General features: G+C 35.2%; 1 protein-coding gene across 1 annotated transcript in view; it reads left to right on the forward strand.

Moving 5' to 3' along the window:
• The window catches only part of KIF18A (kinesin family member 18A), an 87,320-nt gene that overhangs the window by 36,310 nt on the left and 33,718 nt on the right, over positions 1 to 17,292 (forward strand). The window contains exons 11-13 of the mRNA XM_003122903.4: positions 1,137 to 1,301; positions 8,290 to 8,411; positions 15,200 to 15,435. Of these exons, the coding sequence (XP_003122951.1) occupies positions 1,137 to 1,301; positions 8,290 to 8,411; positions 15,200 to 15,435 (523 nt within the window). The remainder of the gene's footprint in view (positions 1 to 1,136; positions 1,302 to 8,289; positions 8,412 to 15,199; positions 15,436 to 17,292) is intronic.

The following is a 17,292-nucleotide window of genomic DNA, read 5'->3' on the forward strand; positions in this document are numbered from 1 at the left end:
GGATCGAACCCTCATCCTCATGGATCCTAGTCGGGTTTGTTAACTGCCGAGCCACAAAGGGAACTCCCAGGAGAGTCAAATATTTTATCAAGTTCAAATGTAATTTCTATTCTTTTTTTCATTCTTATAGTTCCCTACTTCCAAAACCAACTGCAAGAGCTTGTTCTAATCTTTGGGGATCTATTGTCTCAAGTCCAGCTGTGATATCTGATTATTACTGAATTGAGTGTCTTCTGGCAAATAGCCCTTAGAGGTCAAGCAGTTCTGGCCTACAGTGTCTATGAGACTGTGCAAGATGCTTGGGGTAAAAAAATAGAAGGCCAGTTTTGATCTCAGTTCATGTCTACATAAAACAACAAAAATAATTGGACTATCCTTTATGGGTTCTGAACCAACCATCTGTGAGATCAAGTATTTATGAGCACTCTTTTTTTTTTTTTTTTTTTTTTTTTTGTCTTTTTGCCATTTATTGGGCCGCTCTCACGGCATATGGAGTTCCCGGGCTAGGGGTCTAATTGGAGCTGTAGCCGCTGGCCTATGCCACAGCCACAGCAACGCTGGATCTTTAACCCACTGAGCAAAGGCAGGGATCGAACCCACAACCTCATGATTCCTAGTCGGATTCGTTAACCACTGTGCCACGACGAGAACTCCCTATGAGCACTCTTATAACGCTCTTGTAACATTGGCTGCAGCCTATCTAAAGGTCTTATAGGCAGAATCAGAACACTTTACTTAACATCTTTCAAAGTGAAGGAAAGACAGGGGCAGGCCATGCATCTGCTTTGTTTTTAGAAAGGAAATCTTGAGTATTATCAGACCTAGTATGAATTTTTCAAATGCAACATTTAAAGGAGTGTATTTTAGCACCAAAAAAAAAAGAATATTAACATTTTCACTTGGGCCATTGTATTTCTTAAAACTGTAAATTCTCAACATGTAATTTTATAAAAATGACTCACAACTCAATTTCCTATTTTCCTGCAAGCAGTAGTATTTTGAGATTTCAAAGGGGAAATAGCTTTAAGTACAAAAGTATAGCCTAATTTAATAGACTAGAGTAGCATACTTAAAAGGAAATATATACATCAAATATCATAAAAATTAGGTTGACAATTAAATGTATTATTTTTCAGGCCACTTGCAAACGAGATCATAGACTTGCAATGTTGAAAACTCGCCGCTGCTATCTAGAGAAGAAAAGGGAGGAGGAATTGAAGCAATTTAATGAGAATACTAATTGGCTCCATCGTGTCGAAACCGAAATGGGACTCTTAGGTCAAAATGGTCATATTCCAAAGGTACATATGTGTTTGTATATTCGGATATATTTTGTACGAACTGAGCTCTTTAAACCCATAGCCTTAGTTGTTGGATAAATATTTTTCATAAGACAACTTTTGTTCCGTCTCCTAGAGATTTAAGTCATTTTACTGTTTTTAACTGAATATACCTTCTGCCTCCCCAATTACCTACTAGATTTGCCTTTTCTATACTTTCAGAAGAGTAAAGTTACTTTTAAATGCTTTTGGTTTTTTTTTTTAATTTTTTTATGCTTTTTAGGGCTGTACTTGTGGCATATGGAAATTCTCAGGCTAGGGGTCAAATCAGAGCAACAGTCTCAGCAATACAGGATCCAAGCCGCATCTGTGACCTATACCCCAGCTCAAGGCAACGCCAGATCCTTAACCCACTGAGCAAGGCCAGGGATTGAACCCTCGTTCTCATGCATCCTGGTCAGGTTTGTTAACCCCTGAGCCATGAAGGGAACTCCCTAAACATTATTTTTAAGTGATTGCATCCTTTTATGAAGTAGTTCTTATGTTTGAACAAAGTAATTCCATTTCAAGACTGCATGGGGTTTCATTATGTAGGTAATTTATTTTAATACTTGATGTTTTGTGCAAAAATAGCTTTAAATGCAGTCAGTAATTACTTATATTATGGCTAAAGGAATCTGATTTGAAAGCTGTATAGGTGTATGTTTATATACTGAAGATACTCCACCTAGAATGGCAAATGTTATATTTATAAAGAGTAGTGATAGGCATTGGTGGTTAATGGCTGAATCCGATTATAATTCTGTTCAGCCACAAAGTTGCAGAAATCTGACTTTCGTGCCTTTACCAGGTAGGACTATAGTTTACTCCTTTAACAATAATAAGTCTTGAAAGTGTGCAGTTCATTCCGAATACAGTACCTCCCAAATGTCTTCAATATCGTCATTATACTTTTCATTTCATAATTGCACTGTTCTTAAGTCCACACTTAGGCCAGAAGAAGAGGGATGAAAGAAAGAGGAGAAAGATATCCATATTGGGAAAGCAGAGCTTTTCCAGAAATCCCTAACAGACTTACCTTATTGACTAGAATTGTCACCTGGCTCTTCCTATATACAAGGGAATCTGGAAGAGTGAGTGATTTTGCTGGACACGTTATTATCATCCTGAGCAAAATTGGAGCTCTCTTAATAAGAAAGGGGAAAATGAATATGGAATAAGCAGCTAGCAGACAGCTGCTTCAGAGTAACTAGTTTTGATCTCTAAATACCTACTACTTTAAAAGAACAACTTCTTTATACTCTTTTTTTAAAGGAGGAATATCTAAAGTCTTTACTTTGATGATGTTCTTCTGGAAGTCTGTGTTATGTATCAGCTGATTGGTATCTAGCCCTCTAGGATCTTCAAATTTCTAGAAAAACACCAGACTGAAAATAAATATAGGTGAAAATAAAGTATAAAATACTTAGTACAAATGAATGCAGGCAGTGATCATTAATATTGAAAAATATCAATTTCTTGTTACACTTCAAAGATAGTGGCCAATGCCTTAGGACTAAGGAAATGGATATAAATGGCCATCCTTAGCAGTAAAACTAGACTGTCAAGAGAGGAGGCTAGCAGGAGTAGTCACTGGTGACAGTTCAAGGTAGTAAAAGGAGCAGTGTGCAGCAGATACCCTGTTTTCTAGGAAAGAAGTCAAAGGTAAGTAGAAAATGAACAGTTCTTTAGTGTGGAGATTTATTGAGTCAGCTGACAGCTTAACAGCTTAATCTAGACCTCAGTAATTCTAGGAATCATTGCAGTATCTTGATGAAAGCATGCCAGCCAGTTCAGTAGATTGGGAATTAAATGTAGTAAAAAACATACTTTAATGAAATTTTATAATGTAACTTAATTGATAAAAGTATTTTAGAATATTCTCTGCAGAAAGAATGTAAATATTGGAAAGAGGGTAGACTTTGGAGTTAGAGTGGTTGGTAATTCCATTATTTGATAGTTGTGTTGAATACGAACTCTAACACTTAATTGTATATGACTTTGGACAAATCGTTTAACTTCATTATCTTAATTTCTCATCTTAAAATATATTGAAGGTATTATGAACTTGAATAAAATGCTGTATGCAAAGGCCTATCACCACTTAACACCTAATTCATGGTTGATAAATAATAGTTTAATAGCATTCTAAGGAACAACATCATGGACAGCAATAGCCAAAGAAACATATATGCAAAAAGAACATCACAGAGTTAGCTTCATTATAAAATACATTTTCTGTTTCTTCCAGAGCAATGTTTCTGACCTGTTTGGATCATAGTTGTCTTTTTTTTTTTTTTTTCTTTATTGGCCATACCTGCAGCATATGGAAGTTCTCAGTTCAGAGATTGAATCTGAGCCACAATTGCAGCACTGTTGGATCTTTAACCCGCTTTGCCACAGCAGAAACTCCAGATCATAGATGTCTTTGAAAATATATAGATCTTCTCCTCGATGAGAATTGGGGGGGAGGGCTCCACATTCATACAATTTTGCTTCTTTTTTTTAAGTCATTTTCCCATTAATACAACATTAAGAATATCCACTCTAGAACAAAACTAAAGCATACTTATTTTAAAATGCAGTATTCATCTTAAGATTATATAATGGACATATTTACATAACTTAAAAGGAATAAATTAAAAAATAGTGATTAATCAGTAAACTATAATAGGGATTAGTGAGACTTACAAAAGGCACTTTTTGAAATTCCATGTAGACCTGAGCTCTAAGCCTGTGGAGGCTCATCATAGAATGCAACAGCCTCCATCAGAATGCTACCAGAGTACCCAAACTATGGTCTAGATTTGAGTTTTCAGAGGAATTGCTGATAGCCCCAGCACAAGAGCGTTTCTCATTCAGTGCAAGAGAGCTGGTTCTTTTGAAAAGGTAGCAGATGTTGAATATCTATAGTACTTTTTGGTTCATTTCACTTATTCACAATGTTTCACTTATTCACGATGTTTCACTTCTATTTGTTAGAGATTGTGTATATCTAAAGCAGTCTTATTCTCAAGATGGTCATTGTCAAAATGACATAAAATAGCAAGTATTTTGGGTAGGATTAAATTTTTTACCTTATTTTAAAATAACTACTTATTCTTTAGTTTTCTTTACTATTACTTAGTCATGATATTCTAATAGAATATCCATTCTAGTGAGCAAAGTCTTTCTGAGAAAAGGTCTAAAAATTTTTTTGCATATGGTAAAGTATAACATAAAATTTACTAGTTTTAGATGTACAGTTCAAGTGGCATTATTACATTCATAAAAAAATTTATTATATATAAATACATTTTAAGATGTTATATTTTCACCTCTCGATAGCCTTGCTTAATTTATATTATATCTTAATTTAGTTTATTTGTCTGTATAGTTAATTTATAGCCCAACTTTAACTAGAGAAGTGCTTAAGAATGTGTTTAGTATCAAGCAAAAAACTTAATTGTAAATATTTACTAGTTTGCCTTGTTTTCCCACATTTAAGTTCCAAATTTTTAAAACAGTATAATATTCTTTTTAGTAGTAGTATTTTTTTTTAATGGCTTCACCCATAGCATATGGAAATTCCTGGGCCAGGGATGGAACCCAAGCTGCAGCTGCAACAATGCCAGACCTTTAACCCACCGCACCCAAATAGGGATTGAACCTGTGCCTCCACAGTGACCCAAGCTGCTGAAGTTGGATTTTGACCCACTGTGCCATAGAGGAAATTCCTTTTTGGTAGTAGTTTATTGCTAAATTTTTTTTGTCTACTTAGTAGCATTTGTAGAATTAATAATTTTCAGTTTATTTTCAATAAATTTAATTTTTTTAATATGATCGAATTTAATTTTTCTCTCAATCTGTCTTCTATAACTCTTAAGCAGAACTTTTCACAACTGAATATGAAACATGGAATCAATTTATAAATTCTTGTTCTTTAATACATTTTATTGTAAATCATTTTAAAAAATTAATGTTAAAACTTTTTTCGGAGTTCCCATCGTGGTGCAGTAGTTAACGAATCCGCCTAGGAACCATGAGGTTGCGGGTTCGATCCCTGGCCTTGCTCAGTGGGTTAAGGATCTGGCGTTGCCGTGAGCTGTGGTGTAGGTTGCAGACGCGGCTCGGATCCCGCATTGCTGTGGCTCTGGCGTAGGCTGGTGGCTACAGCTCCAATTCGACCCCTAGCCTGGGAACCTCCATATGCCACAAGAGCAGCCCAAGAAATGGCAAAAAGACCAAAAAAAACAAAAAAAAACAAAAAACTTTTTTCATTCCCATCACCTAAATCCTGCTCTCAGTTCTTTTTCTCTATGGATATCTTCACAGCTGATATAGTTATCTACTTATAAGCCATTATTTCTTACGTAAGCAAACTGAGATATAACTTCGTGAAAGGACATATCCACAGTCATACAACCCTGGACACAGACTCAGTACTTTGAATTTCAAATTGCTGCCCGTGTTACTATACCCTCCTGCATTATCTACCTCTTAACCTTTCAAATTTATCCACTTTACTGTATCTCCCACTGCCACTACCCTAATTCAGATTCCTAGCCCCCTTTATTGAACAGGTATATTTGGCCTCTGTACTTCTACTCATTTGTGTACTGCAATTCACTCTCTCCACTGCACCTAAAATGAGCTTTCTAAAAGGTAATTCTGGTCACATCTCTCTTCAGTGCTTCCTTCCTCTCTATTATGATTTCCTGTGCCTAGCGTGGCATCCAAAGACCTCTCAAGTTTTATGTATGTCTTCTTATTATCAGCTTCCTGCCTGTCACTTTCCTAATAGACCATACTCTTCAAGTCCAGCTCAGTCATTAGCATATCAAGACAGGAAAAGGATTCACTTTGTAAACTTTGTTCTTTAAAGATGACAAACTGGCCAAGATACTTTACTTACTAAAATAATTATACAGTCAATACAGTCAAGGCTTATCTCTTTAAGAGGGATTCAAGAAGATAAAACAATAAGATTACCAGAGGGGAACCATGTAGAGCAGGAATTATTTTTTTAAAGAAAAGTGGAATATTTGGCAAATATGTTCATACTGTTAGAATCATTGAATTTTCTAACTGGAAAAGACTAAAGAGATCTAGTCAGTCTCTTAAATCTTAGTCAAGTAAACTGCTTTCCATAAAAACCATATTTTTAAATTAAGGTAGCATTTGTGTCATTGTTGAGCCATCTCTAAAATCACCTGACTCATAGACCAGTGCTCTAACCGTATCATCCTGACTCCCTAAAGAGAGTTTTCTCTAAAATACTTGCTGTATTTCTCGAAATATAATCATCAATCATGGAATAAACAGCTCCCAACTTTAATATATCTCAGACACATAGAATTACATTGTTTCCCTGTTATGGTATTACAAAAAAATGAAAAAGAAAAAATAACTTTAAGCTTATAGAGGAGTTCCCTGGTGCTTAGTGGGTTAAGGGTCTGGCATTATCCCTCCTGTCGTTCTGGTACCTGCTGTGGCATGGGTTCAATCCCTGGCCCATGAATTTCCTCATGCTACGGGCACAGCCAAAAAAAAGTCAGTGGCCAGAAGGTTGGAAAGGGGTACTGAAAACCCAAAATGGGTTAATGAGAATTATCTGTAAGAGAAACACAGTTCCTTTAGGCACAATTCCTCTGCTTATGGGATTTTTGTCTCAGCCCCTTACAGTGTCCAATATATTTCAGTCCGTTTTATTGACCAGAATTTTCCCAATTTGAGATTCTGAGAATGCTTTTGGATATGTTGCCATTCATACTTTAGTGGAACCACTTATATGATATTTCCCCTACACAAGACTCAGTAAGTTTGGGGAAAGGTAATTTTTAGGTGGTATATTAGAGAACATTTAGGCCTGTGCAAATGAGGCTTAGCAAACGGGAGCCTACAAAAACGTTTACACTTTTGCTCTAGTATGAAGCTTGTACCAGGACTAGATGAAAGGAAGACATTTTTATTGCATGCAACTCCAGACACTGTACACTGCACTAGTCTGACAGAGCCCCTGCCCTAGTGGTGAACCCTACATTCTAGTACAGAGAATCTATAAACAAATAAATAAATGGAACAGTTTAATGTTATGATAGAGATTATTATGGTAGAGGGTATTCATTTTTAAATATAATGTTTAAGAAATGCCTCCCTGAAGAAGTGACATTTGAACAAAAACTGGTCATCTTCATCATCTTCATGTATTTTCAGTGTATTATGAACAACTTGGATAGACCAAGAAACTGTCATAATGAAATTTGTTCTAATTCCTAGTGTTCAGTTTCTGAGGAAACTTGAAACTTATCTTTCTTATAAGTTATAGAATACCTGTACCAGAATACTTGTTTTTCAAATTGTTTTCAAACATATCATTTCATGTTTTTTGTTTTGTCTTGTTTTGTCTTTTTGCCATTTCTTGGGCCGCTCTCACGACATATGGAGGTTCCCAGGCTAGGGGTCCAACCGGAGATGTAGCCGCCGGCCTACAACCTACACCACGGCTCACGGCAACGCCGAATTGTTAACCCACTGAGCAAGGCAGGGATCGAACGTGCAACCTCATGGTTCCTAGTCAGATTCGTTAACCACTGAGCCACGATGGGAACTCCCATTTCATATTTTTAAAAATTAAAACTACTGACACCAACATAAAATAAGTTTTATTAAAATTTATTTGATCTTAGGAGTTCCCTTCTTGGCGCGGTGGAAACGAATCCAACTAGGAACCGTGAGGTTTCGGGTTCAGTTCCTGGCCTTGCTCAGTGGGTTAAGGATTCGGTGTTCCCATGAGCTATGGTGTAGGTCGCAGACGCAGCTCAGATCTGGCGTTGCTGTGGCCCTGGTGTAGGCCGGCGGCTACAGCTCCGATTAGACCCCTAGCCTTGGATCCTTCATATGCCTAAAAAAAGACAAAAGACCAAAAAAAAATGTATTTAATTAACATTCTTCAAGGAATCTGAGGTTTAGTTTGTATTTTTCCCCCCAGGAACTCAATAAAGAACTTCATTGTCACCATTTGCATCTACACAACAAAGATTTGAAAACACAAATTAAACATATGATGGAGTTGGCTTGTCTTCAAGAACAGCAACACAGGCAGACAGAGGCGTAAGTACATAGATTTACCTGTTCTAAAAATTAGCACTGTAGACCTAAGGAATCTGAGGCATAGAAGTTTTCCATTGCCAGAAAATTTAGTTTTATCTGCTACGAGATCAATTACTTATTTAAGTCTCCCAGCATCAGAAAACATACAGAGTTAGAAGACACTGAGAAAGTATAAAGGATGTGATTCTTCTACTCTAATTTTTTATAGTGCTTCATAGTTCTGAAAATATTTTTCTTTAAAATTTATTATTTTTATGTAATTGATGCCTCTACAGTGAAAGGAGTTTGTCTTTTACCTGTCTACTTTACCACTCTTAGAAACAACATCTGTTAATACCAAGTAAATTTTTAAGTAAACAGTTTTTAAGCATTCCAGAATGACTTCTTGCTATCATTAAAATGAAGTTATTGAAAATGTATATTTTTTAACATTAAGCATCCCAATTTTTAAGTGATGTTAGCTCTTTACTAATTCAGTAATAACATCTTTTAATTTTTGAAACATAATAGTAAAGAAATATGATTCAATCTTTATCTTTATTACCTTAGATATGTCAGTCAACACCTTAAGTGTCACTTTTGGGAGTTTCCCAATGGCCTAATGGTTAAGGATTCAGCATTGTCACTGCTGTGGCTCAGTTTTGATCCCTGGCCCTGAGAATGTCTGCATACCATGGGTGTGGCCAAAAAAACCCACCTTAGGTATCACTTTCATGCTCTGTAAAAATGGGAAATATATTTCTTTAAGAGCTTTCTGCCAGTCTAAAATTCTGCTGGAGTTCTTCTAGTGTTCTCAAATAACTGGTAATTAATTTTCCATACTTTTGATTTAGGAGAAATTATATTAGCATAGTTATTTTTTAAAAGGAGGAGAAAAAGGAAAGGAAGAAATTTAGAGAAATGGTATCCCGTGGATAAAAGCTCATCTTGATCTCATTCTTTCTGTATTTATACCTAGAGCAGACATTGAGCATTCACTTACATAAACTCACACCACCTACAAGAGTTAAAGTTATCAAAGAAACATTATTTTAACCATACTGTGTTTGGTATATCAGACAAATAGATTAATATATTTAAGACAAGTTTTTGCATCAAAATGGGAAATCTCAAAAAGATTTCTAATTCTCATTTAGAAAGCTGTGTGAACTGAAGCATTACAGAGGCAATAAAATGTAGTAGAAAGAGTATGAGTTTGGTGTTGGTCTTGAATTCTAGTTTGTATTAGCAATATAACCTTGTGTAAATTATTTTACTTCACTAAGCTTTTGTTTTCTTATATGTTAAATTATAATACTTTCCTTATAACAGTTTTTAATGGATTAAATTCAAAAATAATGGATGTGATGAACTGTCTTAGCCTGAGCTTATAGTGTGAAGATAAAAAAAAATGATTTAATATATTCTCAGAATGCTGAAAGAAAATAACTTTCAACCAAGAAATGTACTTAACAAAGTTATCATCCAGAGTTGAAGATGAGATAGAATTTTCCAGACAAGCAAAAGCTAAAGGAGTTCATCACCACTAAACCAATCTTATAAGAAATGTTGAAGGAACTCCTTTAAATGCTGAAAGGAAGGGTCACTAATTAGTAAAGCTCACTGGTAAAGGTAAATATATAGTAAAGGTAGTGGATTATAATGCTAGTATGAGAGTTAAGAGAAAAAAATAGTAAAAATAACCAACTACAATAATTACTTAAGGGATACAGAGATAAAGAGGTATGAAAAATGACATCAAACGCATAAAATGTTGGGGGAAGGAAAATGTAGGCCTTTAGAAAGCATTTAAACTTAAGTGCAAATAGACTTATAAATATATTGTTATATATAAGCCTCAGGGTAACTGCCAACCAAAAACCTATAGTAAATACACAAAAGATAATGAGAAAAGAATCTAAGCGTATCACTAAAGACAGTCATCAAACCACAAAGGAAGAGAACAAGAGAAGAAAAAAGAAACAGAGGAACTACCAAACAGCCAGAAAACAATTAACAAAATGGCAATAAATACATACCTAATAGTTACCTTAAATGTAAATGGACTAAATAAATGCTCCAATCAGAAGATGTAGAACAAGCTCCATCTGTATACTGCCTATAAGAGACCTATTCACAGACCAAAAGTGATGGAATGGGAAAAAGTATTCCATGCAAATAGAAACCAAAAGAAAGTTGAAGTAGGTATACTTATATCAGACAAAATACAAAATAGGTTTTGAAACAAAGATCATAACAAAAGGCAAAAGGGGCATTACATAATGATAAAGGGGAGTCAGTCCAGCAAGAGGATATACCATTTGTAAATATTTATGCACCTGACATAGATAGGAGAACCTAATTATATAAAGCAAATATTAACAAACATAATGAGAAGTAGACAGCAGTATAGTAAGAGTAAGGCACTTATTATCCCACTTACACAGAATGTTCCATACAAAATCCACTGGATATACATTCTTCGTAAGTGCACATGAGACATTTTCCAGGATAGATCATTTCTTAGGCAAACAAGTCTTAGCAGATTTAAGAAAACTGAAGTCATATTAAGCATATTTTCTGACCACAGTGGTATAAAACTAGAAATAATTACCAAAAGAAAACTGGAAATTTCACAAATAAGTAATTAAACAACATGCTACTGAACAACCAATGCATCAAAGAAGAAATCAGCAAAATCAAAAAACAGACAAAAAAGAACAAAAGCAAAAGTTAGTGGGAAGCAAATAACAAAGAGCAGAGCAGAAGTAAATGAAATAGATACTAAAATAATAGTAGAAAAGAGCCATTGAAACCAAGAGTAGTTCTTTGAAAAATTAAAATTGACAAACTTTAGCTAGACCCAGAGGAAAAAAAAAAAAAAGATGGAGGGCTTATATAAATAAAATCAGAAGCGAAAGCAGAGATGTTACAACTGATACCACAGAAATACAAAGGATCCTTAGAGAATACTGCAATTATACACCAACAAATTGGACACCCTAGAAGAAATAGATAAGAATTCCTAGAAATATATAACCTACCAAGATTGAATCATGAATTAATAAAAAATCTAAACAGACCAATTACTAATAAGGGGATTAAATTATAACTTACAATCTCCCTACAAACAGAAGTTCACTACCACATGATGTCACTGGTTAATTCTATGAAACATTCAAAAAATAATGAAAACTCATTCTTCTCAAACTCTTCCAAAAAAATAGAAGAGATGGGAATGTTCCCAAACTCATTGTCTGAGGCCAGTATTACCCTGACACCAAAACAAGACAAGGATAGCAACAAGAAAAGAAAATTACAGGCCAATATCCCTGATGAAGATAGATGCAAAAATCCTCAACAAATATTAGCAAACTGAGTTCAGCAATGCAATTTGTTAAAAAGGATTATGCAACACAATCAAGTGGGATTTATTCCAGAGAAGCAAGGATGGCTCAGCATCTGGAAATCAATCAGTGTGATACACCACGTTAACAAAATGAAGGATAAACATCATATGATCATCCCAATAAATGCAGAACACCCAGGTGGCAAAATTCAACATCCATTTATGATAAAAACTTTCAACAAAGTGATTATAGAGGGAACATATCTCAACATAATAAAGACCATATATGACAAGCCCTCAGATAACATACTCGATGGTGAAAAGCTGGAAAGCTTTTTCTGTAAGATTAGGAAGAAGACAAAGATGCTCACTCTTGCCACTCTTATTCAACGTAGTATTGGACATCTTAGCCACGGCAGTCAGACCTGAAAAAAAAAAGACATCTAAATTTGAAAGGAATGAGTAAAACTGTCACTATTTGCCAATGGTATAATATTATATGTAGAAAACCCTAAAAATGCAATAACAACAAAAAATCTATTGGAATAAATTCAGTGAAGTTTCAGGATACAAAAATAAATATACAGAAATCTGTTGTGTTGCTGTACACTAATAACAAACTATCAAAAAAGAAATTGAAAAAAAATTCAATTTACAATTGCACCAAAAATAAAATCCCTAGCAATAAATTTAACCAAGAAGTTAAAAGACCTGTGTACTAAAAACTGTAAGACATTGGTGAAAGAAATTGAAGAAGTCACAAATAAATAGAAAGATATTCCATTCTTCTGGGCTGGAAGAATTAATATTGTTACAGTGTCCATACTGCCCAAAGCAATCTACAGATTTAGAGCAATCCCTAGCAAAATTCAATGGCATTTTTCACAGAATTCAAACAATTCTAAACTTTGTGTAGAACCATGAAAGACCTCACATAGACAAAGCAGTCTTGAAAAAGACAAAGTCTGAGGGCCACACTCCTGGATTTAAAACTGTATTACAAAGCAGTAGTAATCAAAATGGTACAATACTGGCACAAAAACAGACAAATAGATCAATCGAACAGAACAGAGAGCCCAGAAATAAACCCATGCATATACAGTCAATTTACAACAAAGGAGCCAAGAATATACAGTAGGGAATGGATAGTCTCTTCAATAAATGGTGCTGGAAAAGCTAAACCATCTTATACCGTGTTGAGTATCCAAAGAAAATGAAAACAGTAATACAAAAAGATACATGCACACCTGTATATATTGTAGCAAAAACCACAAACAAAACCCAAACTTATAGATAATCATGGAGATGTAATGTTGTACAGCATGGCAACTGTAGTTAATATTATATTGCATATTTGGAAGTTGCTAAGAAAGTAAATCTTAAAAAAGTTCTCATCACAAAAAAATTCTGTAACCATATATGGTGATAGATGTTAACTAGGCTTATTGTGATGATCATTTTGTACTATATACCAGTATCAAATCCAAAAACTTAAAAGTAAATGAATGCATAAATACATACAAACAAACATACATGTGTAATACATATATACATAAATAACACATATTTTGGATCTCTAAAACCTCCTCTATGTTTGATAGTTTACTGGGATAACTCACAGAACCCATCACATTAGTTGACCTCATAGTTACTATTTATTTGAGTAAAAGCATCCAAAACAAAATCAGCAAAAGGAAAAGGTGAATGAAGCAAAGTCCAAAGGAAACCCAGATGTAAGCTTTCAATTGTCCTCGTCCCAGTGGATGCACACAGGCTAAGCTTATGTCCTCTAGCAAAAAGTTGTAGTGACACATGTGAAATTATGTCTGCTTTATATCATTAAGCTGACACTTAGTGCCTTGGGTTTTTATTGGAAGCTGCTCGCATAGGCATCCTCTACCTAGCTTAGACCAAAATTCTAGATTTTACAAAAGGAAAGCAGTTGTTTAGCATAAACCACACTGTTTTTACAAAGCAGTTTAAACACAATGATCTACACTCTTAGTAGTTCTGGGAATGATTAAGACCCTCTCAAAATCCATGTTTCAAGATGCCAACCAAGGATCAACCTTGCTGATAAACCTTTCAAAGGATAGCAACTTCAGGCCTACTGTGTTAGCTCTTCTCTGCACAGCACCCAGTGAGTGTAGATGTTCTATAAATAATTGGTTTAATTGACTTTGTTGTTAACAACTTTTCTCTACAGTTGTTACCTACTTGGCTTAAATGGAGTACTCCCCACCATTACCAAAAGGGAAATGTCGCTATTTATTTGTACAGCTATCTAAATACTTAAGATGCCTAGATAATAAAGCAGTTATTTCCTTATATGTTAAAATTATGCCTATTCTTTTCCCAAAGCCCTATCCATATTTCAAATGGTTATGGGTCAACTGGAACACCAGGCCTAAGTCATTTCAAGATTATTCATGTCGTTTGACATGTTCCTTCATGTAATAGTTAGAGATCATTTATAATTTCTTAGCTGTGGTGTTTTTTGGGGGAGGTGCGGGGCGCGCACCTGCCGCACATGGAAGTTCCCAGGCTAGGGGTTGAATCAGAGCTGTAGCTGCTGGCCTACACCACATTAACATGGAATCTGAACCACATCTGCAATCTACACCACAGCTCATAGTAACGCTAGACCCTTAACCCACTGAGAGAGGCCAGGGATCGAACCTACATCATCATGGATACCACTCAGGTTCATTACCACTGAGCCACCACAGGAACTCCAACTGTGGCATTTCTTGAGTGAACACGCTACATCAAGATCTAATACATAAAAAGATACATTTAGTACTGCTCTGATTGACAGTAATATGCTAGATATCGAATCAGAGCCAAGAATCCAGTGCCTAATCCATTTCCTGTACCAACCTTGCTTTTCCACAATTTTCTCCTTTGAATGGGTTTGAAGGCCATTGGATTGCTTTATATCAGAAAGAAATAACTTCAAGGAAAGCTGAGTTTTGTTCATTGGTTGTTATTTTTTAAACCTTATGTACTTAAAGATGAACCTTATTGCTTAACAAAGGGTATTAATACTTGAGTTCAATTGAATGGTACTAAGTAATGATAACAACACTATCTTTGATTTATAAATTACATATACTTTGCCAAAGGCTTTTTTATAAGAATTTAACTCATTTAGTTCTGAAAACAATCTCCTTTTGAAAGTAGTGGCTATCCAGTTGTACCCAAGTTATAGAGAAACCTCAGTGCCTTAACCAAGGTCATATAGAAGCAAGGAAAGACTGAGACTACTGACTGTGCTTGTAATTCCCATTCGAGATCCTTTCTGCTCTTCACTTAATTTATTAGGAATATGTCAAGGTATTTGATTGAAATAGTCTAAAGGAAAATATGTACAGGGAACCATTTTGATCATCTAATACTTTGTACTAAGGTATTTAAAATTTAGTATTTATCTCTCTTTTTTGTCACCTTCTGTGTATAGAGTGTTGAATGCTTTACTTCCAGTCCTAAGGAAACAGTATTGTGCTTTAAAAGAATCTGGCCTGGTAAATGCTACTTTTGAAGCTGAATTCAAAGAAATTGAACATTTGGTAGAGAGGAAGAAAGTGGTGGTTTGGGCTGACCAAACTACTGAACATTCAAAGCACAGTGATCTACCAGGGGTTTCTAGTCTTATGATCTTTCCACAACTTGGACCAATCCAGTCTTCTCCTTGTTGTAAGTACAGTTTTTATTTCGTTAAGTAAACATATTTCTAAAGAGTAGGCTCTGCTGTAATATCAATCAACAGAACAGTTAATTTTTTAGTAGGTTTGCTATTTTGTGAGAATTAGTGGGGAAATTAACTTTAGAATCATTTCAGTTAGCCAATATCTTTCAAAGGCCTAAGAATAAAGTAAGTAGGCTTGATGTTCTAAATAATTCCAGCAGTAAAGTTATTTTACCTATTTTTGTTAGGATAATTTTACTTGCACTCTTCTTTAAAACTTAACCTCTATTAAGGACTGAAAATTATAATTAAGAATATTTTATTCTGTAATACACAACAATCCTGTATGTTCTTAAAATCAATTAACAGTGAAGAATTGACTGTTTTTCTGTTGGCAGGTCACTTGGCTCTCTCCCTTCATAAAAGTGTGCATGGGACATTTTAATTACAAAACTCACATATAATATTGGTTCTAAAATATTCAGAAATTGGAGTTCCCACGTGGCTCAGCAATAAAGAACCCAACTAGTATCCATGAGGGTGCGGGTTCGATCCCTGGCCTCGCTCAGTGGGCCAAGGATCTGGCCTTGCCATGAGCTATGGTGTAGGCTGCAGATTCAACTTGGATCCTACATTGCTGTGGCTGTGGCATAGGCCGGCAGCTGCAGCTCCAATTTGACCCCTAGCCTGGGAATTTCAATATGCTGCAGGCATGGCCCTAAAAGGCCAAAAAAGAAAAAAAGAAAAGAAAAATATTCAGAAATGTATAAGTAGAATGCCCTGTTCAGCTTTCCCCAGAACCCCAGTCTTCTGTGCTTAGAGATAGATGCTTATTAACAATTTGGTTATCTTTATAGTGAGTATATAATATTTGATTTAGATAATCTAAATCTTTAGATTTCATATGAATGCTAGCATATTATATATATTCAACTACTTTTGGAGTTCCCGTCATGGCTCATTGGTTAACGAATCCAACTAGGAACCATGAGGTTGCAGGTTCGATCCCTGGCCTTGTTCAGTGGGTTAAGGATCTGGTGTAGGTCTTGGACACAGCTCGGATCCTGCGTTGCTGTGGCTCTGGTGTAGGCCAGCGGCTACAGCTCCAATTAGACCCCAACCTTGGGAACCTCCATGTGCCGTGGGTTCGGCCCTAGAAAAGGCAAAAAGACAAAACAAAACGAAACAAAAAAACTACCTTTTAAATTTTTTTAATTTATTATGAACATTTTTAAGGTATATACATAGGGAATCTACCTTTTTTTTTAGAAGTTGTGAGATGGAGTGTACCATCATTTACTTAATTTACTGTTATTCTATTGATGAACAGTGCATCAGAGAGCATGCCCATATTTAGTACTCCTCCCTTATCTGTGGTTTCACTGTCCACATTTAGTTACCTATGGTAAAATAAGGTCCAAAAATATTAAATGGAAAATTTCAGAAATAGATACTTTATAAGTTTTAAATCATGCACCATTCTGAATATCATGGTCAAATATCATGTAGTCCTACTGGGTCCTGCCCAGGGCGTGCATCATCCTTGTCCACAATATTTTGTCTGTCATTGAGCAGCCACTGTCTACTGTCTATCAGATTGACTGTCAGTGTTGTCGAGTGCTTGTGTTTACAACCCTTATTTTACTTAGTAATGGCCCCAAAGTGTAAGAGTAGTGGTGCTAGCAATTTAGTTATGCCAAAGAAAAGCCATAAAGAGCTTCCTTTAAGTGAAAAGGTAAGTTCTTGACTCAATAAAGGAAAGAAAAATAAATCATATGCTGAAGTTGCTAAGACTTATGAGAAAAATGAATATTCTACCCATGAAGTCATGAAGAAGGAAGAGGAAATTCATGTTAATGTTGCTA

This window comes from Sus scrofa, chromosome 2, assembly GCF_000003025.6.
Source record: "Sus scrofa isolate TJ Tabasco breed Duroc chromosome 2, Sscrofa11.1, whole genome shotgun sequence".
Taxonomy (NCBI): Eukaryota; Metazoa; Chordata; class Mammalia; order Artiodactyla; family Suidae; genus Sus; species Sus scrofa.